Here is a 27,015-nt window from a genome sequence, read left to right on the forward strand (position 1 = left end):
ATACAGAAGTCCATCCTTCAGATCAGGTTTTTTTTGTGGATACTTATAGTCATTTTGAAGATTATGATGGCCAAATTTGTTCTATGACCCTTGAAGGGTGGGCTCCAAGGCTGTGAGGGTCAACAGTGGGAGGCAAGGAAAGGGGTATAAACATTGCTAGGGCCCCCATCAAAGTTTTGCTAGAGGGGCCATGATTTGTAGTTGCTCCCCACATAGTATAAAGGTAAAAAAGAAGGCAGCCTTTCACATCCCTCTCAATACAGGGTCCCTTTAATTTAACGACTGCCTAACGCCGATAGGCGGCGGCTGGTCGTAAGTGGATTTACTTGGAAATGGCCACTCGTTCGAGCAGCTGTTCCATGTCAGTTCACGGTGGGTGTCTCCATGAACAGCCTGCGAGCCTCCGATCGCGGCTTGCAGGCTAAATATAAACTCGCGGGGAAGAAATCCCCGGTTTTTATAGCGTACGGCGCTGCTGTCGCAGCAGCGCCGTAAAGGAGATCGGCAATCCCCGGCCTCTGATTGGCCGGGGATCGCCGGCATCTGATAGGCTGAAGCCTATCAGAGGCGGTACAGGACTGATCGCTGTCCTGTACCGCCCATGGGAAGGAGGGGAGGGAGGGAAGGAAAGGGAGGGTGGGATAGCGCAGCGGAGGGGGGCTTTGTGGAGCCCCCCCGCAAGGCACAAGGCAGCGGCGGCGATCAGACCCCCAGCAGGACATCCCTCTAGTGGGGAAAAAAGGGGGGAAGTCTGATCGCCCTGCCTATTACACGATCTGTGCTGTGGGCTGAAGAGCCCACCCAGCACAGATCTGACATATGTCAGCCGGTCCTCAAGTGGTTAACTTACATTGACTCGCACAACTAGAGAGAAGAGGTTATGGAATATGGATTTATGTATATAAGTGCTAGGAACAAAAGACAACATATATGTTGACTTTAACTAAAAGGATCCTAAAAAGCTATCTTTATACCAGCAAGGAGACTGCATTACAGGACAGGATAGGATTCAGTGACCTCAAATGATGCTGTCTACAGTGTCTAAGCAGTGGACAGCCCATCACAGAATATTGCTGAGGGTTCCTAAACCTCTATAGCCAATTAGTATTAAAGCGGAATATAACCCTGCATTTCAACTTTGCTCTAAAACATTATTTACAGTATATTATATGCAACCAGCATTTTTTTTTTTTTACTAGACCAGCATTGGAAGGGTTACACAGGGCTTTAAAGTTCCTTTAGATTTCTGCAGACGCATCCGAAGCTGGAATAGATACATTTTGTTTACATAATGTATCTAAGTGTTGAATGTGACTCATCTCTCTCACTGAGAAGGAGCTTGGACGACAGCCAAATAGTGTGTAACTGTTTATCAATAGATACATGTAACTAAATAGAATGTATCTATCTGAACTTCTGCATATCTCTCCAGGACCTTTAAACCTCTGTGTGTAACCCTTCCAATGCTGGTCTAGTAAAAAAAAAAATGCTTTTTGCATATAATATGCTGTAAATAATATTTTAGAGCAAAGTTGAAATGCAGGGTTATATTCCGCTTTAAGCAATGCAAAGCACTGTGTTGTTAAGCAATGCAAAGCACTGCACCTATCACACTGGCCCCTGTTGCCTGCTTGATCACACACTACCTTATTCTCTCCGTACCTCATACTCCCCCATAAAATCAATAGTAGGCCAGGCCAAACATTTCAGGGTAGAAATACTGGAGTTGTCATTATGGAATCTTACATACATCAGCACTGTAATTAATAGCTTTACTTTATTACATAAGTTAAAAGTGAGCTGTAATAAGGAAAAGAGTAGATGTTCTGATGGTTTAATGGATGCATGTTTTAAATTAGTAACTTGCCATGTGGTAGAGCTGAGCATAAAGATGGCATTCAAACATTCACTTAAAGAGTATCTTAAAGAAGATAAGGAAAAAGCATGTCTCTGCCAGAAACCCCTTTTTTTGAAGTCACTTTTTGTTTTCTTGTACAGCAAGTGCTAAAAAAACGCATCTTTGCAAAGCAGCCCTGAAAAATAAATAAAAGGCAAAACACTTTTATCTGGCTGAGGAAACAGCGCGGATAAAATTGTAGTGCTGAAGAGTTCAAAGGGTTTGAATTTTCTACCTCTGTTTTACAACTGGATGATATCAATTTATCACAAAAGTGCTATGGCTGTTGCTTAGAATTAAATCTTAAGAATGAAGCCCTTAAACTGAAAATAAAAACATGGCACTCTATTCTATGTTACTATTGTTCTATTTTCCATTCGTAAAACACATCCAAATTATTGTCTCATAAGTTTATTTTTACCTCCGGGTTTGCTTTAAAAGTGAATATATAATCATATATTATATTATATTATACACAGTACCAATTAATGCATTTATCTCTTTCTAAGCGATGAAGGGCAGCTAACAGGCTAAAAACACTTTCAACAGTGCTCTCCTCTGCTCTATATCATAGTAACTTATTGTGCAGCATACACAAAATTAGATGCTCCTGTTACATCTTGAAAGCTGAGAGCTTTCATTGGTGCATAGGTAAGCACGCAGTTATGATTGACCTTGCAAAGCATATAAAATTTCTACATCTGTGTATGCCATTGTCAGGAATTGTAATATCATTGAGGTAAGGCTCTTTCTGGTGTATTGCAGAGTTCCTTTCCCCTAACACACACACACACACACACACACACACACACACACACACACACACACACACACACACACACACACACACACACACACACACACACACACACACACACACACACACACACACACACACACACACACACACACAATCATTAAGGTAAGGCCCTTTCTGCTGTATTGCAGACTTCCTTTCCCCTACAACACACACACACACACACACACACACACACACACACACACACACACACACACACACACACACACACACACACACACACACACACACACACACACTGTAGTTCTATAACATGAGGCAAGTAAATCAAATTTCCAAAGTGGCGATAAAGTGGTAAAGAACACAGAAAATACATAATTAAGAGGGTCAAAAAGTCTCTCGACGGAAAGAATAATAATGGGGTCTCGGAAGGAAATTCACACTTCCTTGCGCGGCTTGTCTGGCACATAGTACAGCTATAGATTGGTGGCCAGAAAAACTAGTTGCAAGGAAAGCGGTGCAGTCATTCATTGCTCCTCAATGAATGGCTCTTTTATGAGATCTGCTGAAGAGGAACTAGCATGAGTGGGCAGCAAGAGGGAAATAATAACAGGTTCTGCTGTAGCATATAAAATGCCACCTTCTCAGAAGAGGCACCTGGCCACAGCATAAAGACAAAATGTTCCTTTGCAAGTCAATGGGATTTCAGAAAAAGAATGAATTCGGCATAGAGATAAACTTACAGCTGCTTGTGTTTTTGTGGTAGTGTACAATTTAGGTCACGCTGTCCAACCTCAGCAGCCGCTTGGAGGTCAGGCACAGGAAAGATAAACAGAAAAATATGCAGTATTTAAAAATGCGATAGAACTTATAGATACAAATAAATGTGTAAAACATATTACGTATTCCCTGTAGAAATAGTGACATTGGCAAAAAAATTATATGTATATACTCAGTGGCATAAATCTAAGTTGGTATGTATGTCACTGATACCTCTAAGTTTGTCATTTTGCCTCTTAATTGTCACTGAGTGTGACCTAAATTTTAAGTATAGCAAAAAAAAAAAAAACAACACAGGCAGCTGTGAAGTGTACCTCTATCCTGAACGAATTACTTTTTAACCTGCTAATGGAACAATTTGTCTACAGCAGAACCTGTTATCTCTCCAGGCACTGACCCTGTTGCTAGCATAACTCTAAACTCTAAAGAGGCAGCATGGTGGCTAATAGTGGTTAGCATTCTCGCCTTGCAGTTCTGTGTCCCTGGTACGTATCCCAGCCAGGGCACTATCTGCTGCACAGTGTTTTTATGTTCTCCCCGTGTCTGCATGGGTTTCCTCCAGCCACTCCTCCCACATCCCAAAAACATACAGATAAGTTAGTTGGCTTCCCTCTAAAATTGGCACTAGACTATGATATATGCATTACACAATACATGCCTAGACATATGACTATGGTAGGGATTATATTGTGAGTCCCTTTGAGGGACAATAAAGTGACAAAACAATATATACTCTGTACAGTATTGTGAAAGATGTTGGAGCTATATAAATGCCAAATAATAATAATGAACTTGCCTCCTACCCTAAGCTCATACACACATCAGACTATAGTCTTTGGAAAATGAAAGATCACAGACCAATCTTACCACCCTTCATGTAGTATGAGAGCCATACTCTACACAGTCTTTTCTATGGAGCTGAACTCCACATCAGAAAAAAATCTTTGCAAGATGCTGCACACAAAGATGCTGTACAGACACAAAAGATCAGTATCTGAAAAAGATCTGTTCCCGTCAAAAATCCATTCCTGCAAATTGCATTCATAGTCTATGAGATCTGCAGATCATCATACACACATGATTTAACTGACATTCATCTGCAGATCAAGCAATCATCCGCAGATCTGAAAATCCATCCTGGTGGATCTGATCTGCAGATGAATGTCAGTTAAATCATGTGTGTATGATAATCTGCAGATCTCATAGACTATCATTGCAATTTGCAGGAATGGATTTTTGGCAGGAACAGATCTTTTGCAGATACTGATCTTTTGTATCTGTACAGCATCTTTGTGTGCAGCATCTTGCAAAAAAAAATTTCTGATGGGGAGTTCAGCTCCATAGAATAGACTGTGAAGGTATGGCTCTCATACTACATGAATGGTGGAAAGATTGGTCTGTGATCTTTCATTTCCCAAAGACTATAGTCTGATGTGTGTATGCACCTTTAGTCTTACCCATGCACTGATAGTAAGCCTTTTCTTAGTTTCAGTCTCCTAGAAATACAGGAAAGAAATATGAACTACCAGAAGTAACAGTGGTAATGCTAATGGGATATAACTGAGGAAGATGTAAGCTATTAACAGTTCAGACAGGTACAGCAATGAAAGCAAACACATCCTTGTAGGTCACTGTAAAATCTAATGAGTTCCAGAAACATGGCAGGAGACATTGGTAAAATTTAGGTATATGAATTCTCCATAGAAAACTAGAAGCAGTAAAGTGTTGTACCGTGTTAGCCATGAGTAAAAGCAAGAAGTTTTGAATCAGGATGATACCATTTATTGGCTAACTTAGAGATGGATAAACAGTGAGCTTTCGACTTATAAAAAGCCTTTGTCAGACTGGTTCCTGACCAAAACTGAAAAACACAGCTTATATACACTGACATACAGAGGAGAAACATTCTTTAGCAAACATAAATGTAATTAGATGCCTTAACTGTTACTGAGGAGGCTTTGCCAGGCATCCTATCTAAATTGATAAGATCAATAGAATCCTCAACATGACATAAAGCAGACTCTGGTGATGGGGAGACATCGTAATTTCCGAATTTAAATGATAAATTCAAATTCCATAGCAAACTGATATGGAGGGACTAGAACACTTAAAGAGAATCTGTATTGTTAAAATCGCACAAAAGTAAACATACCAGTGCGTTAGGGGACATCTCCTATTACCCTCTGTCACAATTTCGCCGCTCCTCGCCGCATTAAAAGTGGTTAAAAACAGTTTTTAAAAGTTTTTTTATAAACAAACAAAATGGCCACCAAAACAGGAAATAGGTTGATGTACAGTATGTCCACACATAGAAAATACATTCATACACAAGCAGGCTGTATACACCCTTTCTTTTGAATCTCAAGAGATCATTTGTGTGTTTCTTTCCCCCTGCAGCTATCTTCCACTGAAGTGTCAGGCTGTTTCTTCCTGCAGAGTGCAGACAGCTCTGCCTGTATGTAATTCCTCAGTATGTGAAAGCCCAGCCAGCTCAGAGGAGGATTTATCCAGCTTGTAAAAGATAAGAGAGCAGAGAGAAGCTGCTCTAATCTAAATAACACACAGGCAGTGTGCAGAGAGGGGCCTGGAGGGGGGAGATGCATCACAGAACCACAACACTGAAGAACTTGGCAGCCTTCCAGACACAGGCTGACAAGTCTGACAAGAGAGAGATCAGTTGATTTATTACAGAGACAGTGATAGTATAAAGTGCTGCAGTAAGCCAGAGCACATTAGAATAGCTTTTGGAACTTGTAGGATGATAAAAAACAGGATGCAATTTTTGTTACGGAGTCTCTTTAAAGTTAATGATATACTTACAGGAAAAGCGATGTGGTAGCTTTGCTAATGTCATGGGAGAACACATATAGCCTTGTGCATATCTTTACAGCTTCAGGGATGTCTTCTTTTAAAATCTGTACAGAAATTATAAAAAATGTACAAGAGCCCGCCCCTCTCACCACAAGCTTTGGTCAAAGCTGAAAGATTCAGCATTTACAACAGAAACCAACAAGAGAATGAACAGAGCTACAGAAACTAGCAGAGCACTGCAACAAGGGATTGAATGATGCACTTAAAGACAGATTTAGGTTACACTGTGAGAACATAAAAAATTGTTGATGATAAAAGATAAAATTGATTTTAGGAGAGTGACTGACATTGCATTAGCAATGGATGACTGCTGCAAAAGACATCCTGGAAGTACAGAATAACATTAAAGATGAAATGATGCAGAACATGGAACCAGATATACAGTGGTGTGAAAAACTATTTGCCCCCTTCCTGATTTCTTATTCTTTTGCATGTTTGTCACACTTAAATGTTTCTGCTCATCAAAACCCGTTAACTATTAGTCAAAGATAACATAATTGAACACAAAATGCAGTTTTAAATGATGGTTTTTATTATTTAGTGAGAAAAAAAACCTCCAAATCTACATGGCCCTGTGTGAAAAAGTGATTGCCCCCTTTGTTAAAAAATAACTTAACTGTGGTTTATCACACCTGAGTTCAATTTCTGCAGTCACCCCCAGGCCTGATTACTGCCACACCTGTTTCAATCAAGAAATCACTTAACTAGGAGCTATCTGACACAAAGTAGACCAAAAGCACCTCAAAAGCTAGACACCATGTCAAGATCCAAAGAAATTCAGGAACCAATGAAAACAAAAGTACTGTAATTGAGATCTATCAGTCTGGTAAAGGTTATAAAGCCATTTCTAAAGCTTTGGGACTCCAGCGAACCACAGTGAGAGCCATTATCCACAAATGGCAAAAACATGGAACAGTGATGAACCTTCCCAGGAGTGGCCGGCCGGCCAAAATTACTCCAAGAGAGCAGAGAAAACTCATCCGAGAGGGCACAAAAGACCCCAGGACAACATCTAAAGAACTGCAGGCCTCACTTGCCTCAATTGAGGTCAGTGTTCACGACTCCACCATAAGAAAGAGACTGTGCGAAAATGGCCTGCATGGCAGATATCCAAGGCGCAAACCACTTTTAAGCAAAAAGAACATTAAAGCACGTCTCAATCTTGCTAAAAAAAATCTCAATGATTGCCAAGACTTTTGGCAAAATACCTTGTGGACCGACGAGACAAAAGTTGAACTTTTTGGAAGGTACGTGTCCCGTTACATCTGGCGTAGAAGTAACACAGCATTTCAGCAAAAGAACATCATACCAGCAGTAAAATATGGTGGTGGTAGTGTGATGGTCTGCTGTTGTTTTGCTGCTTCAGGACCCGGAAGGCTTGCTGTGATAGATGGAACCATGAATTCTACTGTCTACCAAAAAATCCTGAAGGAGAATGTCCGGCCATCTGTTCGTCAACTCAAGCTGAAGCGATCTTGGGTGCTGCAGCAGGACAATGACCCAAAACACACCAGCAAATCCACCTCTGAATGGCTGAAGAAAAACAAAATGAAGACTTTAGAGTGGCTTAGTCAAAGTCCTGACCTGAATCCTATTGAGATGGTGTGGCATGACCTTAAAAAGGCGGTTCATGCTAGAAAACCCTCAAATAAAGCTGAATTACAACAATTCTGCAAAGATGAGTGGGCCAAAATTCCTCCAGAGCGCTGTAAAAGACTTGTTGCAAGTTATCACAAACGCTTGATTGCACTTATTGCTGCTAAGGGTGGCCCAAACAGTTATTAGGTTCAGGGGCAATTTCTTTTTCACACAGGGCCATGTAGGTTTTGAGGTTTTTTTCTCACTAAATAATAAAAAACCATCATTTAAAACTGCATTTTGTGTTCAGTTATGTTATCTTTGACTAATAGTTAACGGTTTTTGATGAGCAGAAACATTTAAATGTGACAAACATGCAAAAGAATAAGAAATCAGGAAGGGGGCAAATAGTTTTTCACACCACTGTACATAAACTCAGTCTTATTATCAGATACATGACCTCAGTAATGTTACTATATGGGGAACTAGAAGTAGAAAATATGAATGTTTAGCATGCTGGTAGTGACCAACCTGACTGCGACCAAAAGTAGGAGAAATCTTTGCTAAGATAAGGTTTGACACAGGATCCAAGCTCTCATTAATGACACACTCATAATATCAGAAGTTAGGTTAAGACCAGTTGGTTAAAGGTGTATTTGTAGGAGCCCATCTGCTTCTACAAATATGTATCATATAACTGGGAGAAAACACTACCAAGGGATGTGGTTAGAGTCGAGGCACTATAAAATTATCCCAAATTCATGCTTAACGTATATATTGTAGGGAATGGTGACCTTGATTTGTGGGGCCAGGAATGGTTCAAGAAAATACCATTTTTTTTTTTTTTAAAGTTTCTTTTTATTTGTTTTAAGAAAAAGAGAACAAACAAATAAATTCAACAGTCCCCAGAAACATACAATTGGGGATTATAACATACAACCAACAAGAAGAAGTCAATAAGGGAAGCTTGCACATCAGACAGCAACTGTACAAATAATGGCAATTTAAATACAGATTTTGTTATCTGAGTACATACAGTGTACTAATGTGTCATATCACCAATGAACACATTAATTTTTAGTATGTGCGTACCTTTATTATTATAGACACCCCTTCCTCCCCACTCCCATCCCGTGAGAGAGAAACAGTGAGTCCTCATACAGTCTCAGACACTAATTAACTGATAAAACCCCAATATTCGTCTAATATAAAGATTTAAGTTAGGGTGATATTTCAGTCTGACGAAACCGTTTCTCGGTTCTTTATCCATACTCCCCATACTTTCTGGAATTTGGTTGGGCAACCTCTGGCAATGTACGCTGCCTTATACAGGTGCAGAGATGAATTTATAAGACTTTTCCAATAAGAGAGAGATGGAGGATCTGGTTGCTTCCACTGTAGTAAAATGCTTTTTCTGTAGTAGAATAGTAATAATCCCAGTAGAGTTCTATGAGCTCTAGTAGGAGCTAGGGTCGTCACTTCACCCAGCAGGCAGTGTAATGGTTCAGGAGAAACTCGAATGTTGGTTATTCTAGAGATGTACTTACAGATTTCTTCCCAATTTGGAGCTATTTTAGGGCATGCCCAGAAGACATGATCAAAGTTTGCAGATTCTTCACCGCACCTCCAGCAAGAGGCAGGGTTTGAAGGATTGAATCTAGTAAGTCTGTTAGGGGTCATGTAAGCTCTGTGTAGTATTTTAAATTGGATTAACTTGTCTCTGGAGGCAATTAAATATTCGAATGGTTTAATGAGGGCATTCTCCCAGTCCTCGTCATCAATGGTAGGGATTAACGATGACCATGGTTGTTTATAAACAGTGGAGTGGGGTTCAGTAAGAAGTATTATATGTTGATAAAGCGTAGAGAGAGTTTTTGTAAGATTCTCCTTTCTGAGAATATCCTCTATTTCCGACGTTTGTACACTCACTGAACCCCTAGTAAATTGTGCATGCAAAGCATGTCTCAATTGTATATATCGAAAAAAATAGTTGTTAGGGAGAGAAAAACTATCCTTGAGATTGTCGAAGTTAGTTAAGGTGCCGTTGGATATGATGTGCGATAACCGGGAGATGCCCTTCTTTATCCAGATTATTGGGTCGGGAATGGTGTAAAATTGATCAAGAGTGGGATTGTTCCACAGTGGGATATGTGGAGACAACCTGTGAGCAGGGGCGTTGTACCAGGAGTGTACTAAATTCCAGGCTCTAATAACAACGTTCATATTATGTGTTAAGGGGTAGGGTGCTTTCAGTCCTCTATAAAGAATTTGGGCAAGAGCCTCATATGACCCCAATTGCGCCGCGTCCAAAACCATGGAAGCGTTTGTTCGATCCTGAGCAAGCCACCAATGAGCCGTCACCAACTGACTGGCTATAAAATACTTGTAAAAGTTAGGAAAGGCCAGTCCTCCCTCCGTCCAAGGGCGCTGTAGTTTCCGAAGACTAATACGAGGAGTGTTGTCGTTCCAAATGAAGCTACTCAATAGTGAATTTAGTTGTGCAAAGAACTTTTTACTTATCCACATAGGAGAATTTCAAGAAAATACCATTTGACTGGAAGATTGTTACTGTAGCTAAAAAATAAAGCTAGGCAAAGGCACCCAGACCTGGTAAAATGAACAAAAATGGAGGACATACAGTGGCTTGCAAAAGTATTCGGCCCCCTTGAAGTTTTCCACATTTTGTCATATTACTGCCACAAACATGAATCAATTTTATTGGAATTCCACGTCAAAGACCAATACAAAGTGGTGTACACATGAGAAATAGAACGTAAATCATACATGATTCCAAACATTTTTTACAAATAAATAACTGCAAAGTGGGGTGTGCGTAATTATTCAGCCCCCCTGAGTCAATACTTTGTTGAACCACCTTTTGCTGCAATTACAGCTGCCAGTCTTTTAGGGTATGTCTCTACCAGCTTTGCACATCTAGAGACTGAAATCCTTGGCCATTCTTCTTTGCAAAACAGCTCCAGCTCAGTCAGATTAGATGGACAGCATTTGTGAAAAGCAGTTTTCAGATCTTGCCACAGATTTTCGATTGGATTTAGATCTGGACTTTGACTGGGCCATTCTAACACATGGATATGTTTTGTTTTAAACCATTCCATTGTTGCCCTGTTTTTATGTTTAGGGTCGTTGTCCTGCTGGAAGGTGAACCTCCGCCCCAGTCTCAAGTCTTTTGCAGACTCCAAGAGGTTTTCTTCCAAGATTGCCCTGTATTTGGCTCCATCCATCTTCCCATCAACTCTGACCAGCTTCCCTGTCCCTGCTGAAGAGAAGCACCCCCAGAGCATGATACTGCCACCACCATATTTGACAGTGGGGATGGTGTGTTCAGAGTGATGTGCAGTGTTAGTTTTTATGCCACACATAGCGTTTTGCATTTTGGCCAAAAAGTTCTGTTTTGGTCTCATCTGACCAGAGCACCTTCTTCCACATGTTTTCTGTGTCCCCCACATGGCTTGTGGCAAACTGCAACCAGGACTTTCTATGCTTTTCTGTTAACAATGCCTTTCTTCTTACCACTCTTCCATAAAGGCCAATTTTGTGCAGTGCACGACTAATAGTTGTCCTATGGACAGATTCCCCACCTGAGCTGTAGATCTCTGCAGTTCGTCCAGAGTCACCATGGGCCTCTTGACAGCATTTCTGATCAGCGCTCTCCTTGTTCGGCCTGTGAGTTTAATTGGACGGCCTTGTCTTGGTAGGTTTGCAGTTGTGCCATACTCCTTCCATTTCTGAATGATCGCTTGAACAGTGCTCCGTGGGATGTTCAAGGCTTTGGAAATCTTTTTGTAGCCTAAGCATGCTTTAAATTTCTCAATAACTTGATCCCTGACCTGTCTGGTGTGTTCTTTGGACTTCATGGTGTTGTTGCTCCCAATATTCTCTTAGACAACCTCTGAGGTCGTCACAGAGCAGCTGTATTTGTACTGACATTAGATTACACACAGGTGCACTCTTTTTAGTCATTAGCACTCATCAGGCAATGTCTATGGGCAACTGACTGCACTCAGACCAAAGGGGGCTGAATAATTATGCACACCCCACTTTGCAGTTATTGATTTGTAAAAAAAATGTTTGGAATCATGTATGATTTTCGTTTCACTTCTCACGTGTACACCACTTTGTATTGGTCTTTCATCTATAATTTCAATAAAACTGATTCATGTTTGTGGCAGTAATGTGACAAAATGTGGAAAACTTCAAGGGGGCCGAATACTTTTGCAAGCCACTGTATAGGGATCTTTTTGAGACACTATTATTTGGAATTGTTTTATTTTTGAATGTTACAACGGCTTTAAGGCCTCTTTCACAGTGGGACGTTAAAGTCGTACATTATAAAAAATTATAATGCAGACCAACGCACAGCAATACAAAGTCTGTGCAACATTCACAGTGCACACGTTTCGTTGTGTGTAACGTGTAACAATATTTAGAAGGTGCTGCATGCTGTGCATTTAGCAATACATTTGCTGCGTTATGTGTGTTTGTGTTGCACATGCTTAGTAATGTTTTTTTTTTTTTAAATGTAACGCGTGCGCCGTTTTTGTTCCATCAGTATGCGACGAAAGCGGCACACCAAGAGACACATAACGCAGTGCAAAATAACGTCCAATTTTATTACCTACATGCGCTGCGCTAGGGGCACGTTGTGCAACTTTAACGTTGCATCAAACGCATCGTCCCACTGTGAAAGAGGCCTAAAGCTTAAAGGGAGCCTAAACTGAGAGGAATATGAATGTTTCATTTTAAACAATACCAGTTGCCTGACAGCCCTGCTGATCTCTTTGGTGAATCACACACCTGAAACAAGCATGCAGCTAATCCAGTCTGACTTCAGTCAGAGCACCTGATCCGCATGCTTGTTGAGGGGCATTGGCTGAAAGTATTAGAGACACAGGATCAGCAGGAGAGTCAGGCAACTGGTATTATTTTAAAAGGAAAAATCCATATCCTTCTCAGTTTAGGATCCCTTTAAATGGCATCAGTTTCTTATGCTGGGAATACACCGTACAATTTTCTGTTAGATTTTCTGTTAGAATGCATAATTAGATTATTTTCTGTAGAGACTGGTCATTATCTCTGGTGCATTGTCTTCTGGTTATCTTCTGCTGAGTAGAACAATGCTTAATTGCTAGGCAGATTGATGGTTAGATAGATAATTTCCAACATGTTGGAATTTATCTATCTGGCAGGTAAATCTTATTCTTACAGAAAATTGTATGGTGTATTCCCAGATTTAGACATTCCTGTAGCAAGAAGTAGCTTCATTGAGTTTTATTTCTGCATCTTACCCCAAGGCCTTTATAAATGTGTAACTCTCTTATAGTTTGGTTGGCCAGAGATTACACCCCACCATATTGAAAACATTGCAGTAATAATGGAGCCTATTTCAGAAGAGATAGCAAATTAATGTATCTGGAAAATCTGGTGGAGATATTTTGTCAGCAAAATCCTTAAAGAAAACCTGAACTGAAAATTACAAGTCAAAATAAGCATACACACACAAGTCATACTTACCTTCCATGTAGTCTACTCCTCAGTGTCTTTCTCATGTCCCGCGTCCTGTTTGTTCACTGTGATCAAGGGAATTTTCCGTCCTCCATTTTGAAAATGGCCATTACCCATAACAGCTTTCTGGTCAGCACACAGTTAAACTGAAACATCGCCCACTTGAGCCATAGGGAAACATGGACATTACCTGGTACATCAGTTTTCCTCAGCTATAACTGACAGCAACTGATATTTTACTGACAGCAACTGATATATTTCAGATCTGACAAAATATTGTCAGAACTGGAAGGGATTTTGGTCAGAAGAAAATGGTGAGCTTCTGAGAGGAACTGATGGCAAGGTAACTATGTAATGTTCATTTGAAGTTACCCCGTGTGTTTATTTTAAATATTTTTTACTCAGTACAGGTTCTCTTTAAGATATGTAAGAACCTTGTATGTTCCTCAAGTTACCAGAAACCATGTTAACTTGAGGATTTAGTTATGGCTTGAGTTCTCCTTTAGATTTATTTTTTAGATTGTAAATGGTTCACACTTTTTTCATATCTGATGTTGGTATACCACAGTAACATACATAGACATGATTTCTGTGTTTTCCAGAGTGTCATAAAACTTGTGCCCAGTGCTCAGGCCCACAGCCAACTGACTGCATCCAGTGCCAAAACCAACTGACACTTGACCAAGAAAGCCACCTGTGTGGGGTTAAAGGAGATGGATATTGCCCTCCCAATACCTTCCTTGAAAGTGATTTATTCACATGTAGCTCCTGTGATCAGACATGCGACTCCTGTGATGGCCCAACCCACAGAGATTGTTTAACCTGTTCTATACCCTTCTATCTGTTTAGTAAGTACTTGGATACATAAATTCTGTAACTTTTACTTTTTAAAGTTTGTTAGTTCAAGAAGCTAAATAGAAAATACTCAAATTTAATGTCTCCCAGTAAGCTAATACATGCATGGTGTGCAGCGGAGTGTTTTTCTCTCTGTCCTTCCTTCTCATCTGGCAGACCTGGTGATATTGGGGAGGTATTGTTACTGCCACCTCTCCTAGTTCCATTACTGCAGCTTCTGCCACTGCTTTCCTGGATGTTCTCCTCCAGATTCCACTACTGTGTCTTCTGTTGTCATCCACCAGTCATGCTCTGAGTTTAACTTTCCGTTGTCAATATGAAGCTTCCTATTGGCAATGGAGAGTAAGGCTGAAGGACTTTGGTAACAGAAGACTGCCTCTTGGAGGAGGAGAAGTACTCTGTATTGGGGAAACACCAATGGTGAGACTCACAGGGACAAAAGGGGAAGAAGAAAAATAAGCTCTGGTGCACTCTCTGCATTAATTAGGCTACATATTCTGACATTTGTTACCGTTTTTACAAAATGTCGGAGAACCAAGGACAGTGCCAAAAAATGATGAGGGCTATAATAGTCTGTAGCAGTAATTCACATTATGACAGATTGACTTGTGGTGTATGCATAGTGACAGTGGATGCCATGTCACTATCCATGGCTTGACCCCTTGTTCAGAATGTCTCCACTGTGTCCATTGCTATTATGACATATCTGGTGTCCAGGAAAAAATGTGCAGGTGGGAACTTTGTGTTCTGGCACTTTAATGTATACAATGTACACTAGACAGAATGAGCAAAGAAAGAGAAAGTTAGCACAGAAGAGATTCTATATTTAATATTCAATTCATTGACATGTCTATTGGTCTGTTTTGTGAACTGGACCATTCTAGGCTCTAGTGTGAACAGATTGGACTGCCCACCCAGTCCACCCATCCAACTTTCAATACTACATGCAAGGATTTGGGCTGGACATCAGCGCTGTTGTAGGCATGATGGGAAGAGTGGGACAACGATGATGTACAGTGCAGTTTGGCAGGCTAACCGTGGAATTAATGAGTTTGGCAGAGAGTAGAGTTTAAGAATTTCTGTGCCTGTAGGCTCACAAGATGTAAATACTGTCCTGGTAGAAATAGCTTGTACAGGATCTTCTCAAAAAATTAGCATATTGTGATAAAGTTCATTATTTTCTGTAATGTACTGATAAACATTAGACTTTCATATATTTTAGATTCAAATACACACAACTGAAGTAGTTCAAGCCTTTTATTGTTTTAATACTGATGATTTTGGCATACAGCTCATGAAAACCCAAATTTCCTATCTCAAAAAAATAGCATATTTCATCCGACCAATAAAAGAAAAGTGTTTTTAAAACAAAAAAAGTCAACCTTCAAATAATTATGTTCAGTTATGCACTCAATACTTGGTCGGGAATCCTTTTGCAGAAATGACTGCTTTAATGCGGTGTGGCATGGAGGCAATCAGCCTGTGGCACTGCTCAGGTGTTATGGAGGCCCAGGATGCTTCGATAGCAGCCTTAAGCTCATCCAGAGTGTTGGGTCTTGCGTCTCTCAACTTTCTCTTCACAATATCCCACAGATTCTCTATGGGGTTCAGGTCAGGAGAGTTGGCAGGCCAATTGAGCACAGTAATACCATGGTCAGTAAACCATTTACCAGTGGTTTTGGCACTGTGAGCAAGTGCCAGGTCGTGCTGAAAAATGAAATCTTTATCTCCACAAAGCTTTTCAGCAGATGGAAGCATGAAGTGCTCCAAAATCTCCTGATAGCTAGCTGCATTGACCCTGCCCTTGATAAAACACAGTGGACCAACACCAGCAGCTGACATGGCACACCAGACCATCACTGTCTGTGGGTACTTGACACTGGACTTCAGGCATTTTGGTATTTCCCTCTCCCCAGTCTTCCTCCAGACTCTGGCACCTTGATTTACGAATGACATGCAAAAGTTGCTTTCATCCGAAGAAAGTACTTTGGACCACTGAGCAAACAGTCCAGTGCTGCTTCTCTGTAGCCCAGGTCAGGCGCTTCTGCCGCTGTTTCTGGTTCAAAAATGGGTTCATGCTTCCATCTGCTGAAAAGCTTTATGGAGATGATGATTTCATTTTTCAGCACGACCTGGTACCTGCTCACAGTGCCAAAACCACTGGTAAATGGTTTACTGACCATGGTATTACTGTGCTCAATTGGCCTGCCAACTCTCCTGACCTGAACCCCATAGAGAATCTGTGAGATATTGTGAAGAGAAAGTTGAGAGACGCAAGACCCAACACTCTGGACGAGATTAAGGCCGCTATCGAAGCATCCTGGGCCTCCATAACACCTGAGCAGTGCCACAGGCTGATTGCCTCCATGCCACGCCGCATTGAAGCAGTCATTTCTGCAAAAGGATTCCCGACCAAGTATTGAGTGCATAACTGAACATAATTATTTGAAGGTTGACTTTTTTTGTTTTAAAAACACTTTTCTTTTATTGGTCGGATGAAATATGCTAATTTTTTGAGATAGGAAATTTGGGTTTTCATGAGCTGTATGCCAAAATCATCAATATTAAAACAATAAAAGGCTTGAACTACTTCAGTTGTGTGTATTTGAATCTAAAATATATGAAAGTCTAATGTTTATCAGTACATTACAGAAAATAATGAACTTTATCACAATATGCTAATTTTTTGAAAAGATCCTGTATTTTACATCAATGTATTTGTAAACATATTATTTCAACAGGCTCTTGATATTTGCACAATAATATTGCTTTACTTCTTACAGGAAAAACGTGTGTAACACAATGTCCTACTGGGACATACAATACTAGTGAGGATGCAGATGGAATGACACTTGGATTCTGCACAGACTGTCACCAAGTATGTGCAACATGTCATGGGGGTTCAGCTAAAGATTGTGATATGTGTGCAGCTGGATACTACAAACTCCTTCACCTTTGTATTCTACATTGTCCCCCTGGGTAAATATATTCTAATGTGCTGCTCCCTGTATTGTTGTGCTTTGAATTTAGCACTATGGAAAATAAATAAGGTATAATGAACAGAAATGAATGCTGTCAGATGGCACACTCTCACTAGCTGAGTGTTTTTCTAGCTTGGGTTAGGGATCCCTTAGATCAGGGCGATAGTGGGATGATAAATGAACCAAGTCAAAATGACAGCAATACTCTTGGCTTGCAAGAGCAGCAGTATATTCTGCATATGATGAAACCGTCCATCCAGGCATGCACCACCATAATAAAGATAGCTAAAATTGCTCTTTATTGAAAAACCATTGAGGCCATTTTTACGCTTATGTTTTGCAGTGCCTAGTGTTGGGATGCTCCTGCTACATCGCAACACAAAAAATGTCAATCATATGTTGGGCAGGAAGTACGCCACTGTTATTCCTGTTGGTCTGCGCATGTGAGCCGTGATTTACTGTGCTCTATTGTTTACACTACATGCGTTGTTAGAGATGAGCGTAATGATGTAATTACGATTTCGCGAAATTTCGCGTAATTAGTGTAATTACGATTATGGCCGTAAGTACATAATCGTAATGAAGTGTAAGGCTTGGTGGTGTATTCTCCACAGTCAGCATGCAACGCATGAGCTGACGTGAAGGAGGTACACACACTAGCACAAGGAAACAGGCTATCCCTAGTATAGTGTAGGGGAGGACTGACTCCAATAGGAGATTGTGGCGCACAGAGCCAGTGCAGATCCGACAGCCACAAACAATACTTTCGCTATAACGTCTCAGCGCAAAGTAGCGCTGAGCGCATAAACCAGAACTGAGGAGATCAGGACAGGTAGACAGAATGAACGCTTGCTTAATTAGCCACTACTTAGTGACAGCAAGCGTCCACAACAAGACAGACTGGAATGCGGCAGCCAATGCGTTGCGGCGATGGCGTGCCTCACAAAGACAGGACAGGATAGTCAGGAAATAGCAGGATCAAGATAGATGAATGTAACACAGATAAATATACAATAAGTATGATTTCCTAGCGTATTACAATTACAGCTATCAATGAAACTATTTGTAACGTCTGACTAACATATGTATATATCGGCAATGAACCGATATATGACATAAGCAGGAACACTGACTTAGGACTGGAACGATACAGGGAACAGGACTCAGAAGGATTCGCTATCTCTTCGCAGAGATGAACGCAATCCACAAACGGTAACAGGACAGGATTCAGAAGGATTCGTTATCTCCTCGCAGAGATGAACGCAATCCACAAACAGGACCAGGAACAGGGTAACTACCTCAGCACGGGTGGTCACGGTACGCGCAACCTACCAAAACGTGCTGGAAAGCTGACTAACTGCACACAGGATATAAACAGTTCGTGTACGTATACATCAGCGACACTGATGTATCAACGTAACACAAATACAAGGAAAATAATAAACGTGCTGGTATGCATATATATGGGCAATGAACCAGTATATGATGCAAAACCAGCAAAGTATCTTTTAGAACAAGAAACACGATCGGGGGCTGAAGCGACAGCAAGACAGGCTTAAACTGAAGCTATGAAAACCCAAGGAAACCCTGCAGGAAGCAGATCTTTATACTGAGGCCATCCAATGGGAGCAGACATGCAGATTCCCACACAGGTGAATGATAATCAGTCACAAGCTGACAGCAGGGAAAGACAGACAAAGCTATGCAGCTTGCATGGAAAGACATCAGAACTGCCTGAGCTGCAGCACTACTACTTCCAGCAACACCTGCTGCAGCAGCGATCATTACATGAAGAAGGATTTCGTGAAATTTCGCGTAACCGTAATTTTCGTGTAATTTTCGCATTACTTTGGGTGTTACGAAATTAATGCGTATGGCCATGCTCCCAAGCGGAAAAGTTGACGCATGGATCAATGTTAGGTAGCTGCCGACTTTAAGGGTTAATAGCAAAGCCCCCTTAAATGCTAAGAGCCTCAAATTTGGAGAATATATTAAGGAGATCAGGAGGAATAAGAGGAAAAATTTTTTTTTTCAAAAAGACCTTATAGTTTTTGAGAAAATCGATGTTAAAGTTTCAAAGTAAAAATGTATACATTTAAAAACCTGCCGACTTTAACGGTTAATAGCAAAGCCTGCTTAAAGTTTAGGAACACCAAATTCCTAGGGTATATTAAGGGGATCAATGGGAATAAGAGGAAAAAACATTTTTTCAAAAAGCTCCGATGGGCGGTGGAAGTGGGGGTTCCTTCAAATCAGAAGGAACCCCATTGGTCTGCTAAGGACCAATGGGGCTCCTTGGAGCCCAAATACAAAGATGCTTAAAGAGCTCTGAGCTATATAGCTCAGAGCTCTGTCGGGTCCGTGCGGCGGGTGAGCGGCGAGTGACGTCGGGTGCGGCGTAGTTACAATGTAACAAAGTTGTTACATTGTAATAACTTTGTTACATTGTAACTGATAGAACATTTCCGAGGATATTGCGTGGGATCATTTATTAAAGGGACAGGTAAGTATTATTGGTTAATTAAGAATATTAAAGGACTTTTTTCGTGGTTATGTTTTTTGTTCAATTAAAATACTTTTTTTAAGTGTTTGTGTGTTTATTTACTTTTAAATCTTAAAGGAAATGGGTAAGGGGTACAAGTACCTCCATACTCATTTCTCCTGGGAGGGGGGGGTGGGCATCTGGGGGACCCCTTTTTAAAGGGGACTCCCAGATTCCACCATAAACCCCCCCCCCCCCCCAGGAAATCGCGGCCTCCACCTCCACCGCCCATCGGAGGTGGAGAAGAGCCCCTTGTCCTTGGATTGAACAAGGGCTCGGAGGGGGAGGGGAAAGCTTGGCTGCCCCTCCCCTTCCGAGACCCCCCAATCCATGGACCATGCGGGCTGGTATAGTCAGGGTGCGGAGCCCCACGCGGCCGGTGCTCCGCATTCTGGCTATCCCAGCCTGCATGGGGGACAAGGGGTTAAAGAGGTCTGGGAGGGGGGACCCCACATCGTTTTTTTTTTAATATTTCCCACACTCAGAACGAAGTAAGTAAAACTCTTCCCACTTGGGGGAATCTATGAAAATAATACACTATTGTTACCTGTGCAAAAAAACCTGACATTTTCCGCATTTAAAAGACATTTTTGCCCTTGAAACTTAAAAATCGATTTTCTCAAAAACTATAAGGTCTTTTTGAAAAAAATTTTTTTCCTCTTATTCCCACTAATCCCCTTAATATACCCTAGGAATTTGGTGTTCCTAAACTTTAAGCAGGCTTTGCTATTAATCGTTAAAGTCGGCGAGTTTTTAAATGTATACATTTTTACTTTGAAACTTTAACATCGATTTTCTCAAAAACTATAAGGTCTTTTCGAAAAATATTTTTTCCTCTTATTCCTCCTGATCTCCTTAATATATTCTCCAAATTTGAGGCTCTTAGCATTTAAGGGGGCTTTGCTATTAACCCTTAAAGTCGGCGGCTTTTTTATATTATACGGAGCGTTACGGTTTAACGCGTAATTACGGTAGCGTTAAATGCGAAATTACGGCATGAACGAAACGCGAAATTACGTGTTGAAAATTACGCTTACGGTATTTTCAATTACGATTTTAATGTCAATTACGCTACCGTAATTTCGCATCGTAATCGCAAATTTCGCATGCGTAATTATATTAATGCGAAATTACGAAAATTTCGGCTCAACTCTAGTGCTTGCGGTAATGTGTTGCAGCTCTTGCATCAAATCAGATACTTCCAGTGCACCGCACAGCAGTGGAACGCAATAAGTGTGAAAGTCTCCATAGACTTCCATTGCTTTTGCAGCCCCTTGCAATAAAATAGGGTACAGTAACGCAGATTTCACCTGCAATTGTAAAAGGTGCCTCAAATGACACCAGGGCCCATATGCAATTCACTCTTTCTCCTTAGTTTTCTCCAAGTTGACATTTTTAAACTTGTCAATAAAATGCCTTTTAAGCCACCATAAAGCAAGAAAATGCTAAAAATAATTTTGATAGTACTTTTTCTACTTCTTTTGGGTACATTTTTAGTTGAAAAGTGCTGGAAAGTTATTTTAAATTGAAAATGAAAAATTATCTCCTAGGAGAAAACTCAGGTGAAAAAGTGAATTGCATATGGCCCTAGGTCACTACAAAAAAATGGCTTCAGAGCCATTTTTTCTATTGTCCAGATGTCATTTTAGTGATTTTTCAATAAAGAGCTATTTTTATTATGGTGGTGATTTTTTTTTTTTAATTCTTTGTTTCGGTTGTGGCAGCTTTCTGATGGATTTATTTCTGTTTTTGCTGCTGTTTCACCTCTTTTATTCAAACCCTTTTGTTGCAATAAGTAACTATTTTTAAGAATTATTTTGGAGTCTTATGTACCACTGAATGATTGAATAAATGATTAGCTATGTAAGTATAACTTAGGAGCCTCTCTTTTTTGAACTTTTGAATTTTATTACTATAGTATGTCAAAGCAGGTGGTTTTGGTGCACTGCGCTCAGCCCCAAGTGCTGAAACTAAGTGCTGCCATAGCAGTAATGTTATACTGCATGGGGTGCATAAGGATAATCCGGGGACTTAAAGTGAACCCTAGGTGAGAGTTACAGAGGCTGCCATATTTATTTCCTTTTAAGCAATACCAGTTGCTAATCCTCTGCCTCTAATACTTTAACCATAGACCCTGAACAAGCATGCAGCAGATCAGGTGTTTCTGACATTATGGTTGGATGTGACAAGATTAGCTGCATGCTTGTTTCTGGTGTTATTCGGACACTACTGCAGCCAAATAGATAAGCAGGGATGGCAGGCAACTGCAATTGTTTAAAGGAAACACATATAGCAGCCTCCATATAACTCTCACCGCGGGTTTGCTTAAAGTGACAGCTCTGTGGCCTAGTGGTTAGCGCTCTAGCCTTGCAGCACTGTGTCCCTGGCTCGAATCCCAGGCAGGTCAACATCTGCAAGAAGTTTGTATGTTCTTCCCGTGTCTGTGTGGGTTTCCTCCAGACATTCTGGTTTCCTCCCACATCCCAAAAACATACAGATATGTTAATTGGCTTTCCCCTAAATTGGCCCTAGATTATGATTCATACATTCTGCAATACATAGATAGACATATGACCATGGTAGGGACTAGATTGTGAGCCCCACTGAGGGGCAGTTAGTGACAAGACAATTTGCTCTGTAGAGAGCTGCAGAAGATGTTGGTGCTATATAAATAATAAAGGGGCAGCAGTGTGAACTCACCATGCGACAAGCTCACCGGCGGCGTACTTATACATACACTAGTATGTTGGTGCGAGTTCAATACTTACTCATAGGTGTCCTTGTGTTAGTGTTACTTGTCTATGCAATTTGCTCATCATTTATTTCTGAAACTCTGTTAAGATGACACTACTTTATACTTTTATTAAACTAGACATTTGATTTGTTAAAAATCTTGAATAAAACAACAATAACAACTAAAACCTGGGCATTCTGGATCATTTTTTAAATTAAAATATTAATCAGAAATAGATCAGGAAAGTCCATTGTTAGGTTGGGGGCATGGGCAGGGCCGGGCTGAGGCGAGAGAGGCTCCAGCCTCAGGGCACAGTGTAGGAGGGGACACACAATTCACTCAGCTATCATTCCCTTATTGTGTTTGAAGCAAAGAGAAATGAGAAAAGGGGATACATAGCAGTGATTGCAAGCCAGATAACTAGAGATTGGGAGGGGAGGGTCTGGGATGCCTCTAACTTTTATAGCAATCAGTGTGTGATGGCTGGGGTGGGAGGGATGGGGGCGCACTTTGGTGTATAAGCCTTGGGTGCTGAAGGACCTTGTCCTGGCTCTGGGCATGGGGTGTCCGATGGGCATATGGTGGCTGGTTACATAGCTTGTTACTGCATCTACAGGTGCAATGCTAAAAGTGGAGATCTTCTGAATGTTATTCAGCCAGATTTCTGCCTGATTGCTGATGCTGTTATATCATTTAATAAATTCTGATATTTCTCAGGTTACAACCTCATTTGTGAAATGCCAGCAACTTCTCTGCAAGTGACTGCAGGGGGAAAAATTAAAATGAAGAGATGTCAAAACATTTGGAAAAAACGCATCACATTTTCAATATCTCATTTATAGCACGCAGTCTATTTTTAGCTAATCCATGTGAACATGAGAAGTTTGCCTGCCGCGACTTCATACTTATTTCCTTCTCAGAATAATCTCATTAGTTTACATAAAACTATCAGCCAGTAGTAAAATATGACAGCTGCATGCAGATATAAGCCTGGCTGCGCTTGGGTCCTAGGCGTACGTTAAAAAAGGGCGCCGGGAAAAAAGGGCGCAGGGTTTTAAACGATAATCATGAATAACGTTTAAAAAAAAATTGTGCTATATTTCGTTTAAAAAAAATGTTTTATAAAGTTATAAATCATTAAATAATGTGTATGAAATGGGCAATTTTAAAAACGTTAATCTTCCCTGTTTAAAAAGTGAAATTTATAATAACGTTTTATAAAACATTAATAAGAATTTACCTAACCCTACTCTCACACAGAACCCTCCCTGTACCTATCCCTAACCCCTAGACCCCCCTGTTGGTGCCTAAACCTAAGACCCCCTGTTGGTGCCTAAACCTAAGACCCCCCTGTTGGTGCCTAAACCTAAGACCCCCCTGTTGGTGCCTAAACCTAAGACCCCCCTGTTGGTGCCTAAACCTAAGACCCCCCTGTTGGTGCCTAAACCTAAGACCCCCCTGGTGGTGCCTAAACCTAAGACCCCCCCGTTGGTGCCTAAACCTAAGACCTCCCTGGTGGTGCCTAAACCTGACGCCCCTGTGATAAGCATTAATAACGTTTTAAAAAAAATATGGTGTGGTTTTTCGTTTAAAAATGTAAAAAAAATAAATAAATTGTACGGTTTTTCGTTTAAAAGTAATGTTTAAAAAAAATATTGTACTGTTTTTCGTTTAAAAATAATGTTTAAAAAATTATAAATCATTAAATAATGGGTAATCATGAGAAGCAGTTATAAAACATTAAAAGTCTCCGGGCGCCGCTTTTAAAACGTTATTTTTCTCCGGCGCCCTTTTTTCCTGTTGGGCGCCCATTAAACGATATTTATTATGGGAGTGAATGGCGGCGCCCTTTTTGTCCACCTGCCTCATGCGCTCAAATTTCCTGCTTCCGGGTCCTTCACCATTTGTTACTTCAGGTGTCTGTTACCTAGAGACCAGCTTAATTCTGCTTTCACTGGAACTTTGTACAGCATACGACATCCAAAACTTCTACCTTTTTCTGTTAAAGAGTGTAGTTAGTATTACAAAATCTTCCATATTTTAATTTTTGTGATATGTATATTGGAGGCAAATTGAAATGTGTTTATTACAATTGGAGCCCTGCTGGGGAGATCTCTTTTTTTTTTCTATCCCTGCAACATATGGCTCTGGAACAAAAGAATTTATGTGATTTCCAAAATGTTACAAATGTAACCAGAACCTAGAGAATTAATCCCCAGATAGTGATCAGATCTGTTAACTACTATTAAAGCATTTATTTCCCATTTGTGGAGATATCCTCAAGTTTCCAGTCCAATTTCAGCCTATCCAAAAGTAAAATAATAAAATAGTATGGATGAATTAGACCGCTGTGCTGGACCTTTAAAGGAAGCTACGCTGTTAAACCCCAGGCCTGGACATACCATAGATGTAAAAATTCTGACAGCTAATTAAACCAATATTTGGCCCTATCAGATGACTATTGTGTAAAAAAAGTGACCGATATTGGGCATTTCAGATGAGTTAGACTACTGTTGCGCAGATATTGTGCAGTCGGCCATGTTTGTTTAGTGTTGTTTAAATTACATTGTTCTACAGAATGTGCGCATTGTTGCTTACGCTTGTGCAGTATTTAAATGAGTTGGTTTTTACAATATCGGTGGTTGAAAAATGTCATCAGAAAGAGATAACATTTGTTTTGGTCACCGGTAAAGTTGTTTCCCTGACATTAGTTGTTTGATCAGGACGTCTTCTGTAGAGGGTGTGTTTGGACCTGAGCAGAACCTAGTAACAAACACTACAAGGAACTTTACAGAGTTACAAAGGTGGTACTTTAAAGGACAACTTAAGTGAGAAGAATATGGAGGCTGCCTTATTTGTTTCTTTTTAAATTATACCAGTGGCCTTGCAACCCTGCTGATCGATTTGGCTGCAGTAGTGTCTGAATAGTGCCAGAAACAAGCATGCAGCTAATCTTGTCAGATCTGACAATGTCAAACACCTGATCTGCATATGCTTGTTCAGGGTCTATGTCTAAATGTATTAGAGGCAGAGGATCAGCAAGATAGCCAGGCAACTGGTATTGCTTAACCACATAAGGACCACAGTCTTTCTACCCCTTAAGGACCAGAGCCTTTTTTTCCATTCAGACCACTGCAGCTTTCACGGTGTATTGCTCGGTCATACAACCTACTATCTAAATGAATTTTACCTCCTTTTCTGGTCACTAATACAGCTTTCTTTTGGTGCTATTTGATTGCTGCTGTGAGTTTTAGTTTGTATTATATTCATCAAAAAAGACATGAATTTTGTCAAAAAAAATATTTTTTTTAACTTTCTGTGCTGACATTTTTCAAATAAAGTAAAATTTCTATATACATTTTTGTCCAAATTTATTCTGCTACATGTCTTTATTAAAAAACAAAAACCCATTCAGTGTATATTTATTGGTTTGGGTAAAAGTTTTAGCGTTTACAAACTATGGTGCCAAAAGTGCATTTTCCCATTTTGAAGCATCTCTGACTTTTCTGAGCACCTGTCATGTTTCATGAGGTGCTAGAATTCCAGGATAGTATAAATACCCCCCGAATGACTCCATTTTGGAAAGAAGACATCCCAAAGTATTCACTAAGAGGCATGGTGAGTTCATAGAAGATTTTATTTTTTGTCACAAGTTAGCGGAAAATGACACTTTGAAACAAAAATAAAACAAAAAAAGTTTCCATTTCTGCTAACTTGTGACAAAAAAAAAAAAGAAATCTGCCACTGACTCACCATGCCCCTCTCTGAATACCTTGGGGTGTCTACTTTCCAAAATGGGGTCATTTGTGGGGTGTGTTTACTGTCCTGGCATTTTGGGGGGGTGTTAAATTGTAAGCACCCCTGTAAAGCCTAAAGGTGCTCATAGGACGTTGGGCCCCTTAGCGCACCTAGGCTGCAAAAAGGGGTCACACATGTGGTATTGCCGTACTTAGGAGAAGTAGTATAATGTGTTTTGGGTGTATTTTTACACATACCCATGCTGAGTGGGAGAAATATCTCTGCGTGTAAAAAAAAAATCAAAAAAATCTCATTTACAGAGATATTTCTCCCACCCAGCATGGGTATGTGTAAATATACACCCCCAAAAAAAGTTTAACTACTTCTCCTGAGTACGGCGATACCACATGTGTAACACTTTTTTGTAGCCTAGGTGCGCTAAGGGGCCCAACGTCCTATGAGTACTTTTAGGATTTCACAGGTCATTTTGAGGCATTTGGTTTCTAGACTACTCCTCACGCTTTAGGGCCCCTAAAATGCCAGGGCAGTATAGGAACCCCACAAATAACCCCATTTTAGAAAGAAGACACCCCAAGGTATTCTGTTAGGAGTATGGTGAGTTCATAGAAGATTTTATTTTTTGTCACAAGTTAGCGGAAATAGATTTTTACTGTTTTTTTTTTCACAAAGTGTCATTGTCCGCTAACTTGTGACAAAAAATAAAATCTTCTATGTGCTCACCATACTCCTAACGGA

At 40.4% G+C, this 27,015-nt stretch overlaps 1 protein-coding gene across 1 annotated transcript in view; it reads left to right on the top strand.

Moving 5' to 3' along the window:
- Positions 1-27,015, top strand: part of LOC137563302 (proprotein convertase subtilisin/kexin type 5-like) — a 200,730-nt gene that overhangs the window by 80,974 nt on the left and 92,741 nt on the right. Inside the window, exons 11-12 of the mRNA XM_068275591.1 lie at positions 14,012-14,257; positions 17,048-17,243. Of these exons, the coding sequence (XP_068131692.1) occupies positions 14,012-14,257; positions 17,048-17,243 (442 nt within the window). The remainder of the gene's footprint in view (positions 1-14,011; positions 14,258-17,047; positions 17,244-27,015) is intronic.

The sequence above is a fragment of the Hyperolius riggenbachi genome, chromosome 3, assembly GCF_040937935.1.
Source record: "Hyperolius riggenbachi isolate aHypRig1 chromosome 3, aHypRig1.pri, whole genome shotgun sequence".
Lineage (NCBI taxonomy): Eukaryota > Metazoa > Chordata > Amphibia > Anura > Hyperoliidae > Hyperolius > Hyperolius riggenbachi.